Here is a 27,210-nt window from a genome sequence, read left to right on the forward strand (position 1 = left end):
GGTGTTCTGTTTTAACCTGCAAGACCTTTATTTTCGTAACCGTTAGTCCTAGATGTATACTTACAATTGCAAAAATGTTCAAAATCAGATGCAAAGTTAAGATATTGAAAGTTTGAAGAAAAAATAAAAATGAGTCAAAAAATACAAAATTTAACTTTTTATACAGGCCCTAGGTCCTCTAACTTATATTTAGAGAAGTAATCTCCATTGAAAACTATTACTGACAAAAAAAATTGACATTTGTGCAACCAAAACTCAAAGAGATATTCCAGTTCAAAGTTTTAAGGGACCATACAGAAGATGAGATTGGAACTTATTGCCCTTTCAGAAGAATGACAGGTTGTCAAAGTAAGAAAAACAAGGTATTTATATTTTTCATTGCTATTCAAAAATAAATGCAAATGATATGCCGTGATACGCAAAAACACAATATAAAACCTTAAACAATTTGAAAAACCACACTCTATGCACACATATAATTTTAAACACTTGTTAACTGCTATCTTTTCCCCCAAAAGTTGTTATTGACGATGAGTAAAAACTGGTGTAAGTCACAAAATGCTGTGTTTCATATCTCGGTGAATATTGGTCGGACTAATTACAAATGTTTTGTGTTGGAATTCTTTTTCAGTGGAGATTATTTCTTTAAATATAAGTTAGGGGACCTGGGGCCCATATCAAAAGTTAAATTTTGTATTTTTTGACTTATTTTTATTTACACTTCAAACTTCCAATATCTTAACTCTGCATATGATTTTGAACATTTTTGCAATTGAAAGTATACATGTAGAACTAAAGGTTGCAAAAATCAAGGTCTTGCAGGATAAAACGGAACACCCTCTCTCTCTCTCTCTATATATATATATATATACATATATACATATATATATATACAGTTGGACCTCCATATATCGAAGTAACAAATTGCCGGAAAAAAATTCGATATATAGAAATTTCGATCTATAGAAACAATCTGTTTTTATCATAAAAATCTCCTAAAACATTAAAATTAAAGCTCATTTTCGTGTATGAAACCCAATTTCTAATTTATACGAGCATCAGATTAAAAGTTAAGAATTGAAAAATTAATAGAAATTACACTTTTGCATCTTCATTTTTCGTCAATTCAACTTGATCCGCAATATTAGGGTATTTTCGTTTTGACAATGTGATCGAGAGAAAAAGAAAAAAACCACAATCTACTTAAGCTGAATGATTTTTACTGAAGTTAAAAGACTAAAAATGATAATCAACAGACAATAGGGATAACTTGAAACTGATTTTACAGTGTTACTGGTAATAAGATTTGAAATGAACTTGACGGAATTTAAGAACTCCAGAACGGAACAACGACATATCTACACATCTCTCAGCCCCAGATTCCATACGAGTTTCATAGCAACCTTTAGTAAACATAATATTCTTCCCTAAATTTCATTTTTCATGAGACAAACAGTCTAAAGTGGAAAAAATTTTTTTCGATATATAGAGACTTTTTCGATATATAGAGACTTTTTTCGATATATAGAAACAATTTTTCTATGTAATGAACATGGAAACGTGCTGGAATTATGATATATAGAAAATTTTGATATGTGGAAGTTCAATATATGGAGGTCCGACTGTATATATATACAGGTAGTTATCAAAATAATGGTAACACCTGTAAATAGAAGTGACATTTTTCAATGCGCTTCGTAAGCAATAAAGAATAAAACTAGGTGTCTGATTTTTTTTATAAAGAGCAATGTATATATTCTGGTAGTATGTGGTGGTTTAATTGAACTAGAGAAAGAACTAGAACTCTTGGATTTTTTTCAAGCGTTTGAAATGTTGGACATCCCAAATTTTAAAAGAGACTAAATTGTCAGTGTGTCTAGCTGGAGCAAGTGTAACAGAAACATCTAAACTTTTTGGCGTTTCTTGAGGCACAGTAACTAAAGTCATGACAGCATTCACATAGTGCGGTTAGACAAGCTCGGCTAAGCAAAATAGTAGGCGGAAAGAGAAGCTCAGTGAAAGATGTTGGCGGGTATTGAAGTGGATTGTAAGGTCCAAAAAGTGCACAACAGCAGCAAAAGTGACCATAGAACTCAATCACCACCTGGATTCACCAGCGTGAGTGGTTACAGGTAGAAGGCACCTTTATAAACAGAGCATTTACGGAAGAATAGCGATTCCCAAAACCTTTGTCACAGATGTTAATGCTAACCGTCGTCTATAGTGGTGCCACACTCAAAAATCCTGGTTGATTAATGATTGGAGGAGAGTAATATGGTCAGACAAATCGTCTTTGACACTTTTCCCCATTACAGAACGAGCACATGTTTGGAGGATACCAGCAAACGAGTCGTGATTCTCTCCTCCCAACTGTGAAGCATGGAGGAGGATCTGTCATGATATGGGCTGTCAAGTTGTGGGTTTTCGCGGTACCAGTCGTAACCCTAAAAGGAAGGATCACTGGGGAGAAGTATAGAGACATTTTAGCTAACCAGATCCATCCTATGATGCAAACTTTGTTTCCTGGAGGATATGGAATTTTCCAAGATGATACTGCACCTATCCATGCAGCGGGACTTGACCAATCATGGTTTGATGAACACGAGGATGAAGTTAAACATCTTCCTTTGCCAGCACTGTTGCCTGAACTTATTATAATTGAACCGTTATGGTCTATTTTCGAGCAATCGATACGGAATCGATATCCTCCACCAGCGTCTCTTCCAAAGATTTCACAATATCTCCATGAAGAATGGTACAAATTCTGCTCAACATTATTCAACTCTGGTATGAATCAATTTATCGGTGGATCCAAGCTGTATTACATGTCAAAGGTGGTCCTACACCATACAATTAAAGAATTCTTTATAATTCTCAAGTGTTTCCATTATTTTGATAACTACCTGTGTATATATATATCTATATGTATTAGGGTGTTCCAAAAAAAACGAAAGTCATTGTTTTAAGTAGCACACCCTCAATATTTTTCTTTTTAGATCAAAGCAATTGTAAAAAATCTATCGGACACAATTAATTGTAAACCGCACAACTTTTCAGTATTAAACAATAGGCTGTGCATTAAAAAATATCCCTATTGCAACATACCGCACTCTTTGGCAAACCTAAATTTTGAATCTGTTTCTCATCTTTCCACTTAAATTCCAAACCTTTACAAGAAAAATAGTATTCACAGTAAAAAATACAGAACTAAATTGTCCTCAAAAATGCAGCTGCTATGCAAACTAGTAAGATCAGGATAATGCTGTACTAGGAAGCCTATTTATTTGTGAACAGTGATTAAGATGCAGTATTTGGCACTTATTACTCAATTTAGCTATGACGTATTCTGATGTACAAATACATTGATATATTCCAAATATTACTTGATAAATTTCTGAAATGATCAAAAAACACTTAAGTTTTTATAATGCAAAATTTCTGGTACTAAAGTGTGTGTTATAAGGATCTTCTACTGCAATAAGTAACTGCAGTAATGAATGTAACATCATTAACAAGCATTTTTTTTCACTTTTATATGATTTTTTATCATATATATATATATATATATATATATATATATATATATATATATATATATATATATATATATATATATATATATATTGGTATATTCTTTAATATTGTATTCAGTAAAATTATATACGTTTTTTTTCAAAAATGGTCCTAAGTTTGGGGTAACATTCATTTTCACAGAATTTCAAAAACAGGACCTGGGCAATAAATCCTGGATTGACCTCACTTAGCATGGATTAACAATTTACTTTGCATGGGAATGTATAGTTAAACTGAAAAATAAATAACTTACGTCACCCCATCGTCCAACAACATCAAGAATGTCATTTCTTCCCATTGATAAATCAACAATACATTTATTTACAGCTTTGCTGCTTCTTTCTGGAGTCAAATCAGCTTCAGCAATTTCTACCCATCCTAGTGATCTGACAGCAAATCGAATAGGCCTCTAAAAAGTACACATTTTTTTTAAACATTTAATATCACTTTTAGCTTGAAAATGAATAAGCAGATTTTATTCGAACAATAGTAGTACAAAATCTTCAGTTCAAAAACAAATTTGAAAAAAGCATTTGAAACATTTCTTTGTGAAACCACAGTAGCAAACATTTGTACACAACAACACTCCTGCGTGAAAAAACTACCTTTTTAAAGTATTTGATTTCCTCAACTATTTAATTAACACTAAAACTGCTCCTGAAAAAGAACCGGAAAACCCTCTGTTAGCGACCAGTTTAATCCAGTTCAATTTTATGAATGGAACTGAAATTAGTTGTCTTGGTAGTGTTGTGAATTTCCTTCATAACTCTAACAATTGTTACATGAGGAAGTTTTTATGTAATATAGTTATTGGCAATTTTTTTAAGTAAAATATTTTTGAATGAACATTTTGGATAAAAAATATTATCAAATACTCATTAATTAAAGCTTAATTATATTTATATTTCTGCATTATGAATATTGCAGCAAATACAAATTGATTACATAACAACTCCTTTAGCATAGCATTCGCATAGTTTTTGAGTTTTAGACAGTTTTGGATGGTAAAAACCACCTGTCTCATCCTAAACCAGTTTTGGACAGTCCAAAACCCAACCCTGGTTCTATAGCATTCATTGAAAATTCAAACGAAGTTAGACTTGGTAATACTCAGAAAACTAAATGAAATGCATGACTGGTTTTAAATGAATTTATAAACATCCACTTTGTATTACTTTCGCAGAGTTCAAAATAGTACAATATTATTATAAATAGCGATTTCAGCAAAATGTATAAACAATGTAGATAACTTCTCGTTATAATGCATTTCTTTGTCGACAGTAAAAATGTGCAGCATATCCAAAATTGAGTTAAAAACCAAGGTTGCTAAAATACCAATACTTGAAGAGTACAAGCAAAGGATATGTGCACCTGCAGCATATTAACCCAATTTTTGTAATAAGAGGAAATAGTAATAATAAAAAGATGATGATAGTAGCATATATGAGGATTAAATCATTTGGCATGACAAAAGATGAGATGCTTGCAAATACTACGTTTTAAGTTTACTTTTAGCTTGCATGGCACTATTTATATTAACATGCAAATCATAATACAATCAAGCACAGTAAAACAAACTCAAAGTGACCTTTAAAATTAGTTTGTGGGGGGGAGGATTGTAAATGTAGTTTGTCTTAGAAGTAAGTTGTTTTAATGGTGTTTAAATTAACAAGGTTCAACTGTAATTCAAACATTATCTTATGGTATATAACCTATGTCTTTAAATTCAAGCAATCCTATACCAATTTTTAGTCATTAGCTTAGCCAGAATTACCTTATAGGAGTTTTTTTTTTTTGATGAAATCAATCTGCACCGATGTATAAACTACTATGTTAGGATTGGCAACAACATTAAAACCTTTGGAGTTTTCTCCCCTCCTAACAACCCCCTTTCACTGTGCTACTGGTACTGCAGTCATTACACTAATGGTAGAATAAACAGGTACTTACCAAAAATAAATATGTATCTTGTCTCAGGTGCAAAAAATGTTGTACTTAATTATATACATATTTATTTTGTCACCTTTAAAAAACAGAAGTGTCACACAACAAACATAGACTTTTCAAAGGAAAATAATGTCCAAGCTTTAAGGGTCTGATGAAAGGCCAAATTGAACAGTTTGGGAAAAATTGCTATGAAAATTACATACAGTTTTTCTCTATTTAATGACTTGCAAGGGACCACAAAAAATCTTTCATAGTGCATCTGTGATTGGATTTTTTTTTTTCAAGGGGAAGGACGGGATTCAAAAGAAATATTTCCCTTCACACTACTTATGTTTTTCTGAATACATTGGAATGGTTAAAATATATATACAGCCATGACGGGTCATGGCAAAGTCGTATATAATGAATTTATAGTTACAGCATAATAGCTTTGATCCTTCATCATGTTTCATTATGAACTTTTTTTTATGAAATTACAGCTATAACAAAACTTTTGCTATAAATGGGAGGGGGGGGGGAGCACCTCTGCTTATCTTTTCTAAAATCTATTGTTCATTCATATTTCTCACAGGTATAAAACTTTTAAAATACAATATCCTCATCATCAAGTAGACATTTTCCACTCTTCAGGTGTATTGTGCATGTCAAAACTCACTGACACTGATGGCTACACATACAGCTAGCACAAAGGTCATCATTTCAATTCATAAGAGGTACGCTGTCGTCTTTAAAAAAAGAAAAGTTTTTCTTTTTGAGGGATATGCCAGCAGGAAAGTGATTATTGCAAATCGAATTAAACTTTTAACTACTCTCCAATGCAGTTTCATTTTGATTATCAACCCCCCCCCCCTTTCGTTTCTCGAACTGTTTTACATGTACATAAGAATATGTAAGTTTGCTCATTCTTTCTCAGGAAGTTTTAGTGGTACTCATCCGCAATCATTTATGCGTCATGTACGGTTTTTTAAGAGTCGCATATACAAAGTACACTCCTCTATTAGTATTACAGTAACCCCTGCTCACATTGTACCTCAATATAACACTTTCATTCTGTCTCTCAAAAAGGTGAAAGTAAAAAAAAACAAATGCTTTACATTGGAGCAACTTAAGTAATAAAGCATTATATTTCTGCGTAAAATTAGTTTTTCTTTTTCAGTCGGTTAATAGAACAGGAGTGTTTTGAATTCAGCTAAATTTGCTGCATTTATTGTTTAAATAATTGCTAATTGTTTAAATCTTATTTTTTCAGAAAAAAGAAATTCGAATATTTTTAATTACTTTTTAATGTTTTTAAAAGAGCAATGAGTTGAATATTTTTCTTTTTTTTATTTTAAAAGCTATCCAAATACAAAATGAGCTCTACTTATTGTGGATATACATATTAATCATTTGAACCCTAGACATTTGAAAACGCTGATTACTAAACCTTCTTCAGTAGAAAAAACAACAGGTCATAATAAAAGAATGAAATCTTGATAAAGCATTGCTATCATACAATTACAAACTGAGTGACCCGCATTAATTTTTTGATCATTATCCTTTTGAGGTAAAAACTGGTCAACTAATTTTTATTGAAAAAATTAAATTTTAATGAAAAACAAAAGACAACCTAGGAATATAGAACACTTTACTTCAATACAGTGAAACCTGTAAAAAAGCAGTCAAAAACTTTGTACTATAGAATGAGTAAAAATGACAACAACGTGTATAAAGTACAAATAAAGTAGTATAAAAGAGTTAAAATCTCAGCAAACAGCTGTTTCGGGGCTGTCACATGCAAGCCCCTTCATCAGTGCTAAAAAGAACTAAAAGTCCACACAATGTAAACCGGACGATAAATGAACAGAAAATGGAAGGCGGCAAAGTAAATAGGCATGGAAACCGGAAACACATATGTCATAGAACAACAACGACACCTATAGTGCGGAAAAACGTCACAAACAGAAAAAAGTTTTTTAAAGATAAGATTTCCATACACTGGGGAAAGGGGGAGTACTCGACAAATCATTAACTATTGAAGAAGAATTTTTCCAAATGTAATAGGATTCCCAAAAATCTAAATCATAAATCGAGGAACACTCATGAATAACCTTGGCAGAAGAAAAATCGAAAAAATTATTGAAAGACCAACAGTGTTGTGCAATCGAGGAACGTTTTAAATCTTGCTTCTTGACATAATTTTCATGTTTTTTAATACGGAATTTAAGAGAACGTCGGGTCTGTCCTATGTATGTCATTTGACACTGACAAGAAATGCTATAAATGCCCCATCGGTCAAGTTCCGGAACCGGGTGTTTTAGTTGCGAAAATTTAAGTTTGTTGACAGGGGAAAATGCAACTGAAAAATTAAACTTTTTTAAAATTCTTGCAATTTGAAGACTGATTTTTGGAAAAAAGGGTAAAACAACCAAATTAGAATAATTCATCTTAGACAGTGCTTGATTTTTATTAGCTGAATTGATAAGTTTCTTGTGCATGGTGTCAATTGTAAACCCCCGATCTAATGCAACACTTTTTAAATAATTCAGTTCTGCAGTGAGTAAATTGGAACTAGAACAAATCTTTAAAGCCCGGAAAACAAAAGTTCTGAATGCCGCTAATTTTTGTTGAGGGGGATGAACAGATAATTTATGTGGGGGAAGAGTGACTGCAAAGGGTTTACGGAAAACAGTAGTGATAAAATTATTATCAAAATGAGTGATGGAAACATCCAAGAAAGAGAGATGATTTTTAGATTCCATTTCAACGGTGAATTGAATATGTGGATCAATACAGTTTAAAACCGACAAAAGACTATCAAAGTCACGGAAAGACGAGTCCAAAAGAACAAAAATATCATCAACATACCTGACGTAAAATGGAAACTGTAAAATTTTAAATAATTTAACCTCAAAATAGTGCATATAAAAGTCACTTAAGATAGGACTCAACGGGTTACCCATCGCGAGACCCTCAGTCATTCGGAAAAAATTGTTGTGGAAAATAAAAGTATTTTGTTCTAAGCAGGACCTGGTTAGCTTACACAATTCATCGATCTCAAAACAAGAAAAATTATGTTCAACCAATTTCATTTTAAGACAATCCAACGCCCCTTCAACAGGCACGTTAGTGAAAAGAGATTTAACGTCGAAAGAGGCCATGACATGATCTTTTAACTGAAAATTACGAAGTTTGTTAACAAAATTCAAAGAATTTCGAAAAAGTGAAAGAGTTGCTGGATAGTAGCGGTGAAAAAACAGAAACCAAAAATTTTGCCAGTTTGTAGGAAGCAGTATCAATATTAGAAACAATGGGACTGAGAGGAATAAGTGGTTTATGTACTTTCGGCAAAGCGTAAAATCTAGCACAACGTGCGACAGAAGGAATCAAACGTTTCTTACAGGTATCAGAAATTAACGGAGAAGACAAAAGATTAACGGGGAGAAACCTGAGTAAGTTGACCACTTGCGGTGCAGTACTTTAGTGGTCAACTTAGACAGGTTGTCAACTTACAAAGGTTTTGTTATACGATTCTCAGCCAAATTTGGTGCATATTAGTGGTCAACATAGACAGGTAATCAACTTACAAGGGTGGTCAACTTAACAGGTTTTACTGTATGACTACATTTACTCAATAGTAATATAAAATTTAATTTATAAAATTAAACATTTTTAAAACTACTAACTAAATATATTTGGAGATAAGTTCTCACATACGCATATATTTATAAAGATCCTCCCCCTGCCTTAAAATTCAATTAGTTAAGTTATTTTTTTTATATTAGTTTATCTCAAAAAAGTGTTATCTTTTGATTAGTGATTCCACATTTATCATCAATATTAAAATTGATTACAGTGAGGTACATCAAATATGGGCCCTTATAGATGGGACTGTTATTGATCACTGGGGTAATTCAAGTTCATTTCTTGTAAATATGATCAGGAAAAAATAATGAATACATAATTTTAGTTTTTTTAGATGACTGCAGTGCTGGGTCAAGAAGGGAGTAAGCTGGGGCCCTTGCCCGAGGTGGCAACTTCTGGGGGGGGGGGGGTGACAAATTCACTCTTATATCTGAGGTTTTTTTCGTTGAAACTCAGTCCAAAAACTTGAAAGAAAATGGGTAAGGGCAGCAGTTTAAAGATTTGCCCCGCCTCAGAAAAATTGACTGTTAATATTTATTAACCGCAAACACAATAAAAACACAAAGGATGGAAAGAGATATAGAATACAGAAACAAAACTTCAGGATTCAAAAAAATTTAGACACTTTAAAGTCTAGAGTTTTTTTTTTTTTTTCTCAAACAAAACAAAATGTTTGCTGCTGAACTAAGGCTTCAGGCTCATTTCATCTTATGTGTTGTTTGTAAACTATCGTTGTATAACCATCTTGAAAAAGCATTGGCAAAAAAACAACAGCTAGGCAATCATTAATTACCCTTGAAGTCATCAAGAAATGCCACACATCAGGGGTAATTCCTGATCACAAAAAACTTGAAATATTTTAAATTCTATTTTAGTTTCTAAGGAAAAGTAGGTTACATAGGATTTGCCTCATAAGTGATCAAATTTTCACAAAAAGTAATGATCCTGTTTAAAAAAGTATGGCCGCATTTTCAAAAATCAAGAATTACCCCAGGTTTCTCAATAAAATTAAAAGTAACTCACTTTATCTTGAGTTAAGCTACATGATCCATCAGGACAACTTCTTCTCCTGAAATCGAGTGGAGAAAAAAATGGACAATTTAGAGAAAAAGATCATAAATAGAATGAAAAAGAGAATAAAAGGGATGACACTCAGTAGTTTCACCCCTTTTGTATAACAAAATTAAAAACACTAACTTAAGTTTCTCGTCGATGGAACTCATTCTTAAAATGCTGTTGCAAGTTGAATCAGTTGCAAGATTAATAGAGCATGAGGACGTTTTATAGGAATTTGCACAGAATTCATTTCTTGTGGTCATCTGAAAAATGTAAAAATATTACTTATTACAATTAATAGATAATATGAATCCCTTTTATATAATATCATTAATGCCCCTTTCAAAGTGAGTAAAAACTTCACAAAAGTTAACTTCTCTCTCATTTTTGAGGGTAAAATTATTAAAAAAAGCTGTGTAACTTATAGTGTTTTTCAAACAAAACACTAAAAGAATTTTACATTTATAAGAAATTTTATTAACTGCTACCCCTTAGAAGATTATTTTAATTTTTCCCCTTTAAACAAATAGAAATAATTAGAAAAGTGACAAAATTGGACGTTTAAAGGTTGTTTCATTAAACTCATTACTTAATATATTTTCAAAATTTCAGTCATGATCTCTTATTTTTACATCTAAGGAGGCTAGTGCAGTTTATAAAAAAGCAAAAAGAAAAAAAAAACTGATTTTGGAAACAAAAAAGGTCTTTTATAGCTATTTGTTTATTTATTTGTTCTTACACTTTACTGAAAATTAAAAATATGCAAACAATGAATTCAAGATTTATTTTACACAAAGTTAAAAAGAAAACTTTATACACACACTAACTTATTTGTTTTTAAAAAATATATCTGTAAAAAAAAAAACACTCTGCTACACTTAGCATTGCTTAAAACTAATTTCATCATATGAAGCAGTGAGGAGAAAAGGGATGTTAGTAGATGTTTTCAAGTTTTGAGTAAAACACTTTTAAAGTTATGATCCTTGGTAAGCTTTCATCGACATTTTTTTCTAAATTTCACAGTATAGCAGCACCTACCAGGGTTACTTGTACTATTTCTTATGCCAAAACAGAGGAGAGGTTCCCCTTCCACTTGTACTGCTTATCTTCAAATTTTTAACTGGGTCCACAGATAAATCTGACCGGTCCTCAGAGATTTTTGCTTGTCAATGTTAATAAAAATTTCTTTTTTCAAAAAAGGGAAGTACCACAATACCAGAAAACAAATAGCCTATTCAAAATATTTTACTTGAGTTTTGTGATTAATTTTTGTACTTTTCTATGATTTTTCAGGAATGCTTATTACTTCTATATAATTACTACAATGACTACTTATCAATATGTTATTATTTTTTGTAACAGATCTTGAACAGCAAATAAAATATTATTTATATATTTATTTTATTTTCATTATTATTCTACTTTGTGATAAAGGAAAAAACTCTTGGTCCTCCACAAATTTTTTTACAAGTATTTAACTCCTCCATTTAAAAGATTTCTTTTTTTTACATTATATATATATATATATATATATATATATACTGTTGGCTCTCTGTTTAACGACTTTCTCTATTTAAAGACTGCTTTTCATGGTCCCAGATGGTCCACTGTAGTGTTAAAAGCATTCTATTTAAGGACGTTTTCTACTAAAGGACGATTTTTTGTGGTCCCTTGAAAGTCGTTAAACAGAGAGCCAACTGTATATATATATATATATATATATATATATATATATATATATATATATATATATATATATATATATATATATATATATATATATATTCAGGAAAAGCAGGAGTATTAGTCCCTAATTTACCTATTCCATTTTGTATCCTTCCTACATCTGTATTTTGTAATTTTGGTATTCCTTATTTCCTGCATATATTTGTAATGTTTTTGTTTCTAGCAGCTTAACGCTTACACTACTTTATATTGTAGGTTACATTCTTACATTTTTATGAATTTTTATTTGAATTCGTATTTAAAAATGTACTACATGTATTATATATATATATATATATATATATATATATATATATATATATATCAAACCTCATTAACACGAACTCGCTTAGCGCGAAGTAAATGCCATTCCCCGTCAGATGAAGCTACAAATTAGTGTTAAATCTAGTCTAGTGCTACAATTAGTGTGCAGCAAGAAAATTCCTCTCCTTGTGTAGGAAAATCGGGAAAACCATGTACTTCAAGAAAGTACGAACTTTAGCTGTAGACTATGCTTACAGTAAAAAAAGCTTGGATGAAGAGTGAAATCCTCAATAAGTGGCTGACAAACCTAGATGTAAAATTTCATCGTGAAAAAAAGGTCTAATTTTGGACACCTGTTCTGCCCATGTAGAGGTTTATGGTCTAAAAGCGATAAAGTGTCTTTTTTATCCATCAACACTGCAATGAAAATCCAGTCTTGAAATCAAGGAAAAATCAGACGTTTGAAAATGCACTGTTGTAGAGAAATGGTCTGAATAGCCATTGACTCTGTTTCAAATAACTTGTGTTTCTTACTTAAATTATAAGTATAAATGCTTGGGTGTACATTTTTATACAAAAGTTCTTTGGTTCCTATATTTTTTGAGACGAAAATAAAAAAATTTGTCTGCGTACACAAAATCACGTTAAACATGAAAACTTGTTAACGTGAAATATTTTGCATCCCTGCTGAGTTTATATTAATGAGATTTGACTGTATGTATAATATATATATATATATATATATATATATATATATATATATATATATATAGATATATCGATATATATAATTATAATAAAGTGAAAAATATTGAAAAAAACCACACCAAAAGTCCATAGATGCGCAACGCAGCAAAACTAAAAAGCCAAGTAAATATAAAATAAGCAAGCCAAATTCCAAATATTAAACAAATTATATAAAAATAATGATGATAAAAAGGAAAATTGCAAACAGCTACTAAATAGGAAAAGACAACGTATGAATCCAGAGCTCATCAGCCGTGGAGGATTCATTAAATATGGTCAACAGACCAAAATTTTTTAGCTATGAACTAAAAGAGAATGTTTAAGCTCCAGTACATGCAATATAGAGTAATATTGGGCAAATGCACCACATGCTAAACTATAAACAATAAACAAGAGCTCAAACCTAAAACTAAAAGCAGGGGGTTTCGCCTCGACTAATTAGGAAAACAAAATCCGATAATTAGCCATCCACGGGACAGTACCTGCCAATAACAAAATTATCTTACCTTGAGATCCATCTATAAAAAACTGTTCCAATGTTCAACATGACAGAATTCTTTCCAGTTATCAACATAAAAGTAAAAAACAAATCCATATCCAAAGAGATTACTCCAGAAACATGCCAGTCGTCCGTTTCACACATGTAAAAATTCATCCACCCCGGTGATCCACAAAAAATGGTTTGTCACGGTTGTATCATACACTTACACAGTTAAATGGTTTCAAAAAAAGAATTGGTTTTGGATTGTTAATAATAGTGTAGAAGTGATCAATTTACTGAATATGCTTGATATAAATTACTCGGAAACATTTGATTTTGAAAACCTCTTCACCAATATCCCACTCATTGAACTTTTTTACTCCTTTTCAGAACTTTTTTATTCGGTCAAGGACTCCCTTGATTTTAATGAATTGTTTTTTCTTGGTCTTTTTAAATTTTGTATTTTCAATAATTTTTTCAAAAATGGTAAATCATGTTTTCTTCAAATTAATGGCATTGCAATGGGAGCTAATTTTAGCTCTACATTAGCCAACCTTTTTCTTTTATATTATGAGAGAAAATATTTAATTGACAATCCTTCTTCTCTACCCTCTCTCTTTGTTGCAGGTACATCAATGACCTATTGTGTATAAATTTTCCGAATTTTTCTGAACTTAGCAAAACTATTTATCATTGTTCATTATCGCTCAAAAAGACTAGTTTTAATCAAAATAACTTCAATTTCCTGGATATTAACATACAAATTGATTCAAATTGTAACACTACAATCTATGATAAAAGGCGCGAATTTAATTTCAGTTAACAGCTTACAAGATTTTTCCTCCTGCTTAAGTAAAAAGGTTTTAATTGGCATCATTGTTTCGCAAGCTATCAGAATAAAAAGAATTTGTAATACCATTTCCAAATTTAATCAAGAAATTTCAGTACTCAAAAATATACTTTTTAATAATAACTTCCCTAAAGATCTGGTTGAAAACATTTGCTTAAGTATAGCCTTCGATGAGCATTTCGCTTCTTTTGAAACCGTTTAACTGTGTAAATGTATGATACAACCGTAACAAACCATTTTTTGTGGATCACCGGGGTGGATGAATTTTTACACGTGGGAAACGGACGACTGGCATGTTTCTGGAGTGATCTCTTTGGATATGGATTTGTTTTTTACTTTTACGTTGATAACTGGAAAGAATTCTGTCATGTTGAACATCGGAATGGTTTTTTATAAATGGATCTCAAGGTAAGACAATTTTGTTATTGGCAGGTACTGTCCCGTGGATAGCTGATTATCGGAACTTGTTTTCCTAATTAGTCGGGGCGAAACCTCCTGCTTTTAGTTTTAGGTTTGAGCTCTAGTTTATTGTTTATAGTTTAGCATGTGGTGCATTTGCCCAATGTTACTCTATTGCATGTACTGGAGCTTAAACATTCTCTTTTAGTTCATAGTTAAAAAATTTTGATCTTTTGACCATATTTAATGAATCCTCCGGGGCTGATGAGCTCTGAATTCATACTTTGTCTTTTCCTATTTAATAGCTATTTGCAATTTTCCTTTTTATCATCATTATTTTTATATAATTTGTTTAATATTTGGAATTTGGCTTGCTTATTATATATATATATATATATAAACAAATTTTCAAGAACTGACAAGAAAATAACATTAAAAATTAAAGCAAAACTAATAAAGCAAAGTACAGTAATGGAAAGAAACAAATAAAAGAAAAAGCATACTTAAAAAGGAAAAAAGAAGAAAGTGGTGGAAAAATTTAAAAAAGCTAAAAACAAAGTGAAGGCTACTTTGAGATTGAACTTGCCAGCATTGGAAATCTGAGGAGTTCAATCTCAAAGCAGCATTTATTTGGTTAATAAATTTTATTTTCCTGCGACTTCGGTAAAAAAAGTATCTACACACTAACATTGAACCAAATGACTGAGTTTTTCAGAATGTCAACTTTATAATTCAAAATCTATGTTTAAAACAAGGCAATAACTAGAGTGGTCTGACCATAGCATTTGGTACAAGAAAGTACAAACATTTATATTGATGAATATATAACTATTTAAAACAGAGAGAACTTTTATGGATCTTTTTTATACTTTTTTAGGGGGGTATAATAAAAAGGGGGGCAGCATCCCAGTAAATGAAGATGTTTAGCCAGAAAACAAATACATAACTTTTAAGTCTGTAAACAAGTAAGAAAAACTTACTACATTATTGGCAACAAGTCAAATTTAGTTTTCAACCCAAGTGCTAGTTTTATGCTTTGTTATAAATTCTGTATTTGTATTATACTCATATTTTATTTCATACTCACAACTTGGCACAAAAGACAAGCACTGAACACTTATAAATGATAATAAAACACGATAATAAAACTCAAAATCAGGAAACATACTGATCCTAAATACATCAGTATGGTTGACAAAAATATGCTTAAAAACCTACTCTATATACTTTTAAAGATGTTACAGACCCAACTGAACAGGCTCATTTAAATTTCTTGAAAAAATGGATGTGAAAGTACTTAGTTTTAGAATAACTTCAAAAATTCTCACTTTCTTTTTATTTTTTTTTGTTTTCAGATTTTTAAAACCCCATGAATGTACAACCCTATAACAGTATGAAATGCCCAGTTCTGTTCAACACTAAATAATGGCATACCAACATGAACATAGGTATTTAAAATGCTACATTGAATCATTTATACAGAGAAATTCTGTTACAACGAACTCCAAGGGACCGAGAAAAAAATTTGGTTGTGACGGAATATTAGTTGAAACGAAATTGTCTTAAAACTTTATTTTTATAAAAGTGTTAACTTTGCAAATCTGAACTCTAATATAATTAAATCTGCAACATTTACCATTACTAGCGATCTAAAATATAAGTAAACACATATATGTAGGAACTAGCTGACAAGCCCCTACCCAACGACATGACAAGAGATTGTGTGGTGGCGCTGCCAGCCTCTACGTAGCAGCGAGAATATCACCATATTACATGGGAAAGAAGACAGAGTGCAATTGACTGCGGTTAAGAGAGAGGGACAAGTGTTGTTCGCGCCTTTTGAAAGACTTGGCTGAGGTGGAGTACCGCTTCAAGTACCAGTGCTGGAAGTGCCAGATTAGGACCTGATGCCGTGGTATCCAGTAGTTACAGAACATTCATATTCATGTGTAAATATATCATCAGCATCATTGAAGAACCATTTGTAGATAAGCACCTAATAAATAATTACTCAGTTAACATGGAAGTCCATGTGTGCCTCCACATATATTCTGAAAAATCAAAGAAAAATACTGAGCATTGAATGTTTATTCATTGGTCCTCTTCTTCACAAAAAGTTATTTTGTATGAGAGATTTGGTTTGAGCGGATGGACATTATAAAAGATTCTAATTTGTGAACGGCACTTACACCACAAGAAAGATTGAAAACGTGTTGCTACCATTCAAAATCGCAAGGTGTTTCATATTTAGTGCGCAGAAATTGAATGCGCTTGGCTAGGCACTGGCATTTGTTGCCACACATCAACTTATGTTTCACTATGAACAGATTTCCACCTTGAATGACTGTTCTAAAAGTACAAACAGAGTATTTACATTACGATTTGTGATTTTGTTGTTTTTTAGTTTCCGAAAACAGCATTAATAGAAAATATTCTAAATGAAGTTGAGAAAAACATTTTGTTGAAATGAATTTTTGAAAAAAATCGCTTTGTTCAATCGAGATTTTTTATATATTATCTTAATAGGTTTCAAAACAGGGCAGAACGTTTTGTTGGTTGTAACATATATTTCGTTCTATCGGTATTCGTTGAATAAAAAGCAAGCAACTGACAGTCTTTTAAACAAAATTTCAATTCGAACAGTTACCAGATCAAAATCTTTGGCCATTCTTGTTGGAGTTTTATTACAATCCATGCTAACAGGAGGTTCACGCTGTATTGTTCCACTACTGATATGCCAATAGTATGGGCCACTATCATCTGAAAAGAAAAATGTTATAGCACGTTTTCTAGACAGGGAACATATTTTTAGTTATTTAGGACAGAAAATAATTTCAACATTTCAAGCATTATCTCTAAAAGAAAACTGCATGCAACAAAAAATCAAACAAAAAAAAATGAAATTCAGGTATACTAATACAGTTGAATTTTTTTATATCAAATTTCATGGGATGGAAGAAAAATTTGAAATAAAGAGGTTTTGAAAGTTTGATAAAATTGTAAAAATGAGCAACTAGAACAAAGTCTATAAAAGACTATTTTTCATGTTTTGAAAGTAAAACTCACAAAGTTCTATCACTGTCTTTCAATAACTCTTCTTAAAAACTTTCTGAGAGGAGAGAATTCCTAGAAAACTAGTTCCCTATGCAATTTTGTTTGAGCTAAAAGGTCCCTAAGACTCAAAACACAATAATATGACTACTGATACAGCAAAGTTTCAAGAACTTGACACTTGATTAACCAAGCCAAATTTTAAAAAAATTGGCCACATTCTGGCAGGATGAAAAGACCGCTTAAAAAATCTTTTGTGCACATTCCCAATAACAATGCATTTTAAAATTTGGCCACTTTTTGGCTTTTACTAGGCCAAGTTTTCAGAATTTTACTATATAAGAATTTTCTTTCCTTCTTTTTCACCTTCTGCTGTTAATAAAAACTATTGGGGCAAAAATCTGAAAATAACAACATTACCAGAATTTCAGATGTAGAGGTTTCTAGTAAAATGTATTCAATTTAAGCATGGATAAAATAATGAATTTATGCTACAAATGAAGGGAAAGTGAAAAAAAAATTGACATAACTAGTTTTAGAGATAGGCAAGATTGACTGTGCATAAATGGTCAAAAATAAATAAATAAATAAACAAATAAAATAAAGATATTGGACAAATATTTTAAGCACATTTCACTTTTTCTCAAAGAATGTTTAAATTATTATATACTTAATGATTCTACAGTGATACATGTTAAGTTTTCAACAATGAAGTGATATGTTCATTAGTTAATTGTTCTAATGTTTTTTATAGCTAAATATCATGTTTTGCCAAACCTCCATATCAAGACAATTATGTGAGGAAAAAAGAAATAACACTTTTAATGTGAAAAAGTGAATTTTCAAATAAATTAAATTTAATATAGCACTAATGAAAAACTGACACAAACATACAAAATACAAATGTGATGACATGAAACAGGATCTGAGCCCAGCTAGGCTGGTCCTAGTCAATTTATTAGCCCTTATAAAGATCAATGGCCCTCTTTAAGCTATCTACCCCCTTACTCATCACAGCCTCTTCCGATAAGCTGTTCCAAGTGCCCACAACCATGCTAAAGTAATACTTTTTCCTAATTTTCAAATTAGACTGAGATTTGAATAGCTTAGAACAATGACCCCTCGTCATGCTTTCCATGCAAAAATTAAACCTATTAACATCTTTCATTTTTTTTTGAATTTCAACAACTGAATCATATCCCCTGTAATTCTCCTTTGCTCCGGGCTATACATATTAAGACTTTTAAGTCTAGCATCATAATCTAAATCTAAAAGTCCTCCTACTAGCCTAGTAACCCATCTTTGAACCCATTCCAATAAAGAAATATCCTTGAGATAAGGGACCAAGACTGAACAACGAACTCCAAATGAGGTCTTACCAAACTTCTATATAAAGGCAGAAGAACCTTATTGGATTACAATCATAAAATTATTCAACAAAAGAAGCTCTAAAACTGATCCCCGAAGAACCTCACTCAAAACATAACTCCATTTAGAATGATGTTTTGAGTGTACATTCAAAACAACACACAGAGTAAATGTACACCTTACAACTACTTTCAAAAAATGCAAAAACAATTCCAAAAATGCAATTAAGCAAGAATGTACCCATCTGAGCAGCAGCAAAAACTCCCCATACAACACAAGCGCAAAATATCTGAAGTTGGACCTTTTTATATAAAACTCAGGAGAAAAGAGTATTTGTTCATACTTAAGGTGGCCATTTATTTTTTTCCTCAAAATGGAACTTATAAAAAAAATGAATAAAAGGTTTTTTTCTAATAAAGTTTTCGAGAAAGAAATGAACATTTAAAAAAGAAGAATTGATGTTATTTCTCAATGTACAAATTTGAGTTCATTTGGTGCACATTTTAAATAAGAACGTTTGGGAGTGCCACAATGCATTGGTAAGACTGGCTTGCAGCTATAAGGTTTCCCTATAATGGGTTCCTGGTCAGTGATATTGTGGGCAATGAATTGACTGATCAATTAGCTAGGCAAGGTTCTAATATACCATTTGTGGAACACGAGCCTGCCCTTTGTCTGCCCTACAATGCAGTGAGGATTACTGCAAAGAATAGATGATTCGTATGGTAGGTGGCTTCAGTCTGACTCTCAAAGACAGGCCAAAGTTTTCAACCAGCAGCCTCCGTGGTTCAGAACCAGGGAACTGCTTAATTTAAGTAGGAAAGAGATCAAAAAGTATGTTGGGTTACTAACTGGACACTGCTCTCTTAATAGACATCTTAATCTGATGGGTGCTACTGACGATCCATCTTGTAGAGGATGCCATATGGCAGATGAAAGCTCAATTCATGTACTGTCTGAATGTGACTAAGACTCTGTGCAGATATTTGAACACTTAGGATACTACTATGTGGATCCCTGATTGTTTAGGCAGCTGCTGAAATTTGTTTCTGTTATTGGGCTCCACTAGTGGTCAAAGCGGGGATTGTACAATAGACCAGTGGTCTCAGTGCTCGCGCTTGTTTCAAGCGCCTCCTTTTTCACTTCATACTTCATAAATAAAAGTGACTTTCCGGGCAGAATTTCAAACAATTTTTGGGTAAAATCATCAATGCTTCAAGAACTGCAATTTTCAACTGTGTTTTTTCGGCTAGCCTACAAATTGGTCATAAGTCAAAATATCCTTTCTATGAGTGCAGTAGGACCGATAACACATAAAATATATTAAATAATCATGCATCTTATAGTTTATTGGCATGAAAATGGGTAAACAGATCTACTTGGTGACATTTGATTAAAGCATTCAGTGTTCCCTTTTGTCACTTAAGTAAATGGGACATTTCAATATGTGCGGGGACAAAGGAACAGGATACCTGGAAATGGGATGAATGGTCACCTTCTTCATACTATCCAAAACTCATGTTGCAAGCATAAAAGTAGCACTAGGGGCGGACTGTGTCCTGTAAGAGGGCGCCAACCTTGGCCTCCAAAGGGAGCAAAAAATTTGAAAAAAGAAAGATAAAGAAAAAAAAACACGATGGTACACAGGTTTGCGAGTTTACAGAAAAGAAAAAGAAAGCGAAGTAAAGTCACACAGGTTTCTGAGCGTTGCACCAAACTGAAGTTGCACCAAACTTCTGAAGTTGCACCAAAAAATTTAAAAAATAAATTAAATTAAAAAATAAATAAATAAAGTGTTCTTCAGGCTTGAGGGCATAAGCAGGAAGGCGCACTGGCCAGTGGGCCAGTCTGCCTCTGAGTAGCACAATATTTAAATGGGCCAAAAAGTTCAGTCATCACAATGTCACTTCTACAGTCACTAAGTACAGTATCTTTTCTTTCAGTAGCCACTTTTGATGCCAGTTTCACATAAGAAAAAATTACCTTGAAAACATGACAACTCAATGGTGATGAAATGAATTGTAATCCACTATAATATTAAAATCTGTTCGCGTCCGTCTGTCCGTCTGTCTGAAGATCGATCTTCTCGAGAACCGCTGCGAATCGAGAATCAAACGAGATACCGATCAATTCTGAATTTTCCAAAGAAAACAATAGGACCAATCTCGTAATTATGCGACCTTAATTAGCGGAGATATTAATTAAAACGTTAATTAATATAACGTTATTCAGGATTTTTTATTTATTTCCTGTTGCCATTTGCATATGCGTGAGCAAGTAAAATTCTAATAATTGTTTTGGCTGCTGTCCAAATCTCAAAACAACGTTTCCATCTAAAATTTCATTTTAAATTAGTTTAAAATTGGTTGCCCTATTCGGACATAGCCTTTATTTTATCGTGTCCTTTTTTTTATTTTTTACATTCAACGTTCTTAACTCTTTTCAGCATATGAAAGTTGTTTCTTTAGCTATGTTTATTGATTGTAGTGTAAGTTCATCATTCACCGGCCTCATATTTTGGTACACTTAGGATGTGCGACTAATTATGTTTATTTTGTTGCACTTTTTCCCGTCACATGGGTGAGTTTTTGAATTATAATAACTCTCTTTTTCCTTCCTGTTTCTATTTTTAAAATACAGTTTATATCGTTAAAAGAATATGTTAAATTAAGATTGTTTGGATTTCTTTAAGTGAAACAGAGTTGAACAAAAAAGATTGTCTTTAAGGATTTTAACTAAAGCTAAATTGGAATCTGATGACTTGGTATTAAATTAATGCTTATTGGTAGTTATTTAGTCTTAGTTTCACGCAATCAACCAAAAAGTGTGTGTCATTTTATGTAAAAAGCTGATTGTAATTGTACATAAATATTTCAGATATAGTCTATGAGATGTAATAATTCATTTTAACGTGAGCACAGACTGTAGTTGATAATGCACAGTGGCGTAGCTAGACCCGACTTTCGGGGGGGGGGGGGGGGGTTACTTCTTTTATATATATATCTATATATATTTTATATATATATATATATATATATATATATAATCACTTGGAATTTTTTCCTTTTCTTCTTTTTTTTTCTTTCTCTTCCCTCTTCTTTTTCTTTTTTTTGAGACTAACTTTTCGGGGGGGGGGGGGTTTGTCCCCAAAACCCCCCCCTTAGCTACGCCCCTGATAATGCATATATTTTCATCTTTTGTGCTAATTGAAAATACTCATAACTTGTATCATTGATAACTATGTTTAACGTTAAGGAGATTTTTGCCAAAAATATGCTCTACTGGTGTTTTGCAAACCTTGCATTACGCGTATTTATTAACTCCTTAGCGCTTTAGAAACTGATGTCAGAGTAATACAAAAATATCAATTGGACATCTCTTTCATTTTTTAAGTAGCCCGTGCAACGGCGGGCACGCAGCTAGTAAGCTAATAAAATTCTTCAAAAATTATGCCCTAGTTTCCACTGCATTACATACATTTTACAATAAAATGCATAATTGATGTTTATATTTAATTTAGTTACATAGCTAAAGGTATTTTCCCCCTCATTAAACAGTTGATATTCAAATAGTAAAAGAAGCATCCAACAGTATGTTACAGTTGAATATGTAAAATAAATACCAGAAAATGCAAAGGTAATAAGTGGGAAGAAGGACACATTTCTCACCATTCAAAAAGGGCTGATTGTTTTGATTGTCATGTATTAGGTTAGAATTTTAAACCCAGACTTCACACTGCAATTCAGGTACAAAGTTTTAATTTGAAAAAAAAAAAAAGATATTATTGGATGTACACCATCTAATTATCAATCTTCTGATGTTTTCTATAAAAAAGAATTTGTGAAGAAAGCAAATTTATATATATATTTGCATAACCTACACATACAGTAGTTCCAAATTACCCTTTGATAATTTTCGATGCATTATTGCAAACTTACTATTTAACTTACCTTCATGCTTTTCCCAACCTGTAGGCAGAAAGTCATTATCATCTGATTCTGAGAATGAAACTTTTTCAGAATTAGAAGAACCATTGAATCTAACAGGGATATTTAACAAGGAACTAGGCTTTTCTTCATGTGATAAAATACACGTTTTGTGAGGAACCGAGCAAGAATCTTCAGAAAATGGACTTTGAACATGATAAACTCCATCTGAGTGAATCTGTCCTTTTGCATCAACGGTCACATAATCTCTATAAAATAAATACATAAAATCAAAGGTTGTATATTTTACATTGGTAAATGTGACATGCTTTCAATCTATCTAAAAAATACTTATTATAGTCAAATTTCATACCACAATTAACCACAACAAAATTAACCACAACAACAAGCAGAATTATATACATGTCTGTGTGACGTCTTAAAATTTTTTTTTGAGGAGTCGAGTTGATTATTTTACTTGGATTAAAGTTATTTATAAGATTTTAATAGTGCTTCAATAAAACTGAAGAATCATTTTACTGTCATCATTAAAAATGTTATTTTCTAGCTCCATCCTTTTTAAATGTAATACTTCAGTTTATTATAAAACTGATTTAAAATGTCATTCATTTAAAATGTCAGTCATTAAGCATTATATATGCAGCTAACTATGTTGCTAGCATAGTCAAAGTTTCCTATATTAGGAAGTTTATTTTATTTAAAAAGTAATTACGTATTTTTTTCAGTGTGCATTTCTTTTTTTTTTAACGATTCAGAATTATATGTGATGCGTAAAATGCGTAAAACCTGGATGGATCCATCCATGGAATGTTTGTGCAAATCAAAATAGATTTTAAATTTAAACATAGAATATCATATGTTATCAAGTTTATCAAATCAATAGTTCGCAAATCAATAGTAGAATCAAAGAGTAACCAGCAAGGGTTCTACTTTGTTCAGTTTTTTGTAAAAAGTTCAGGCCCAACAAAATTGCACAAAAAATTCATATTGGACAAAATTAAAATCCATTGATTTTCTACATGTTTGATACACAGAATTACAGACTAACAGTTAATATAACAAGCCCTGATTTAACGAAGAAATCACAATTACTTGGTTGGTACAATGTTAAGTCTATAGAAGCTCACTTTTAATGAGCAGACCCCACTTTAACCAAGCAACATTTTGTGATTCATAAAATTTTTATTGACTTAAACTGAGTTAATCCTCTCTTGCAAAAATTGTTTTAACATACCAAAGTCAACCAAGAGCTGGTGATAGGTCACAAATCATGAGAGAAAGTGATGACAGCCTTTTTCTATAATTAGTGGAGCAGTTGCATTTGTTAGTTTCAAAGGCACATGTCTACACCTCTATCAAATTTCATCCAAAACAGAGATGGCTGGATTCGGAAGATTTAAAACTTTAGGCCAATTGACATGGAATGACACATACACAGCAGTACCGTAAAACCGTACAACTTTAGACCACTTTACGTACATATTTTTTTCATATTTTCATTATTCTTTGCCAAAAAAGGTTCATAATTTAACCACTATATTTTTTTACATAATTTAACTACTATAAATCTCAGCTGTAGAGTGATGCTTCGAAAAAAATTCTAAATTACACACAAAGGGAGGAGGAACTTTATGAACAGTAGTAAAAAGTTTGCACATGATGGTAATAACTTTAGACCACCTCATATTTTCCTTGATATGCACCACTAAACCACTCTGGTCTAAAGTTTCAATGCATAAATTGTTCTGTTCCAATCCTGTACACTGCAAAAATGTAAAAAAAATTTTTTTTGTACGTACTTTTCCGATTTATAATTTTTTTTAATACTTTTTGAGTCAATTTCAGATTTTCTGAAATAAAATCAATTGTGAAAAATATAATATTTTATTCATATATATAAATATGAACGTTAGATAGTATGAAAAGCAATTAGTAGATATCTACTCCTGGATTTCTTTTTTTTTTTTTTTACAAGGGCATTTTTTTCATCATTTTTAACAGGGGCTTGATACAAATTTTGTCCCAATTGGGCAGGTTTCTTCAATGACGCAATAAACTGTTTTTTGTTTTTGTACCAAATGACATTGGAGGAATGAGGCCAACACCAAAATTTACCCCCCCCCCTTTTTTTTTGCCTTCCTTAATGATATTTGGTTGCTCCTGATTTCTTGGATCACCTTTTCCACCAGTTCAGGCAATAAATTGAGGTAAGAACCGACGCCTATCTTCTTTCTTTTCCCTGGATTCCTGTCTTAAACCAAATAAAGCCCGAAAACTAAAAAACTGCTCAAGACAATGCAAAAAATTCACAAACGATAGTAAAAATTGGTGGTCTTAAGTTGCAACTTGAATTCTCGTATTTTGTTTACTTTGAAACGACAAGTGAACAAAGCAACATCAGGATTTGCAGATAAGGCTAAATCATCTTAGATACCCAAGTAATAAAGTAATAAACTTACTTTCCAAGAATTCAATCGGCAAATATAGGTTTCGAAGGAGACTTATAGAGCTGAAGCAAAAATTTCAAAAAAACTCCCAACACAAATGAAAATTGACTCGAGAATGATTGCACTGGAGCTTGAGGTAAACAACATGAACTTTGCTGGACAAAACTTGCGAACCTACTGAATATATTTTTAAAGACTTCAGCTTTGCTCCAACGACCACTACCATGGCACATACTACCAGATTCCTTCAATGGTCTAAAGTTGAACGGTTTTACAGTACTACAAATGATTCTTTTGTTTTCAAAACATTATATATCTAAAAGTATTGATGAGTAATGTATGAAATTAACCACAAACTCATTAAGGTATCGAATTTAGAATTTTTTGGAATATTAACCAGGTGGGGTAATACGAGTGCAGTATTTTTAAAACAGTGACAAAACAAAAAAAAAGTTTTGTCTTTTTTTCTTTCCGTTATGTGTGTTAACAATATGCATGATGATCATCTGTTGTTACAGAATTTTGGGGGCTCATTAAAGAGTTCCAAAATAGGAAATGTTGCAACAATGCTGATAAAACTGAGAAATAATGAGAAACTTTTTTTGAGTTAGCTTAAGAATTGCCAAACAGAAAAAAGTCAACAGAAAAAAAAAGGTTCTGAACAGGTCAGTTAAAAATAACCAAAAATTGATGAATATCCAGAATTTTTTCAAGTTGTTCACATTAGTAATACAGTATTACTTTGATTTAACAATTTCCTCAATTTTTAATGATGCATTTCACTGGCCTAGATTTGACTACATTGAATGTCTATGCTCCTTGATTTAACGAGATCCTTGATTTAACAATAACTTTTCCCAGTTCTTTGACAATTGTTAAATCAGGGTTATACTGTTCATTATTATTATTTTTTTTTAATATTTAAAAAGTGAATGGGAATAAAATATAGAACCATCAGAAATGTACAATTCAAACAAAATAAAGCACAAAAACCTATTTTCTATGCAAAACACTAATTGAAGAAAAAACTATTTTTTAAATAGATTAAAAACAAGAACTTACTTATCAGCAGATGATGGTGTTGGTGACTTCTGTGAAGAGCTATCTGAGTTGCATACAGTTTGAAAGGCAGGTATGTTTTTTTGTTTCTGTGAAGATGTTTCAAGGCTAATATAATAATCTAAGAAACTTGATTTTCTTCCCATGTCTTTGTTCTCATTTGAGTCAAAAACTGAATTACCATTGTCATTAAAAAATTGTTCTTGTCTTGGTAAAACACTCTCTGCCTGATTTCTATTGCAAGAGAAAAAACAAGAATTTTTTTAAAAAATTACACATATTAAAACAAATGTGGGCAATAAAAACACGACAAAAAATTATTTACTTGAGTTCATGCATCATAGTGACAATTGCTGTCAAATAATCATCAATTGCTTCTGGTTGAGTTTAGTGAATATCATTTACCAAAACTACCTTTAAAATACTTTCTAAAGCATTATTTATTTGTTTAAAATTAACGTTCAAGTTACCACACAAACAGCTACACTTTATACCTTATTTAACAATCTCAATTCACTGAAAGTCGAATTACAAAACAAACAGATAAATTATGTTGGAATTCCTTACAATTCAGATTTTTTCCCCCGGTTAGGAATATGAAGACAATTAAATTGAAAAAAAAAACAAAAAAACAAACAGTACAGTAAAACTTCTATGAGCGACCACCTCTAT

At 31.6% G+C, this 27,210-nt stretch overlaps 1 protein-coding gene across 1 annotated transcript in view; it reads right to left on the reverse strand.

Annotated features, from left to right (window-relative positions):
* LOC129230999 (protein Fe65 homolog) overlaps window positions 1-27,210 on the reverse strand; it is a 130,204-nt gene that overhangs the window by 16,495 nt on the left and 86,499 nt on the right. Inside the window, exons 3-8 of the mRNA XM_054865243.1 lie at window positions 26,542-26,772; window positions 23,036-23,280; window positions 17,314-17,426; window positions 10,342-10,463; window positions 10,168-10,213; window positions 3,827-3,982 (exon numbers count right to left, since the gene is read on the reverse strand). Of these exons, the coding sequence (XP_054721218.1) occupies window positions 3,827-3,982; window positions 10,168-10,213; window positions 10,342-10,463; window positions 17,314-17,426; window positions 23,036-23,280; window positions 26,542-26,772 (913 nt within the window). The remainder of the gene's footprint in view (window positions 1-3,826; window positions 3,983-10,167; window positions 10,214-10,341; window positions 10,464-17,313; window positions 17,427-23,035; window positions 23,281-26,541; window positions 26,773-27,210) is intronic.

This window comes from Uloborus diversus, chromosome 10, assembly GCF_026930045.1.
Source record: "Uloborus diversus isolate 005 chromosome 10, Udiv.v.3.1, whole genome shotgun sequence".
Taxonomy (NCBI): Eukaryota; Metazoa; Arthropoda; class Arachnida; order Araneae; family Uloboridae; genus Uloborus; species Uloborus diversus.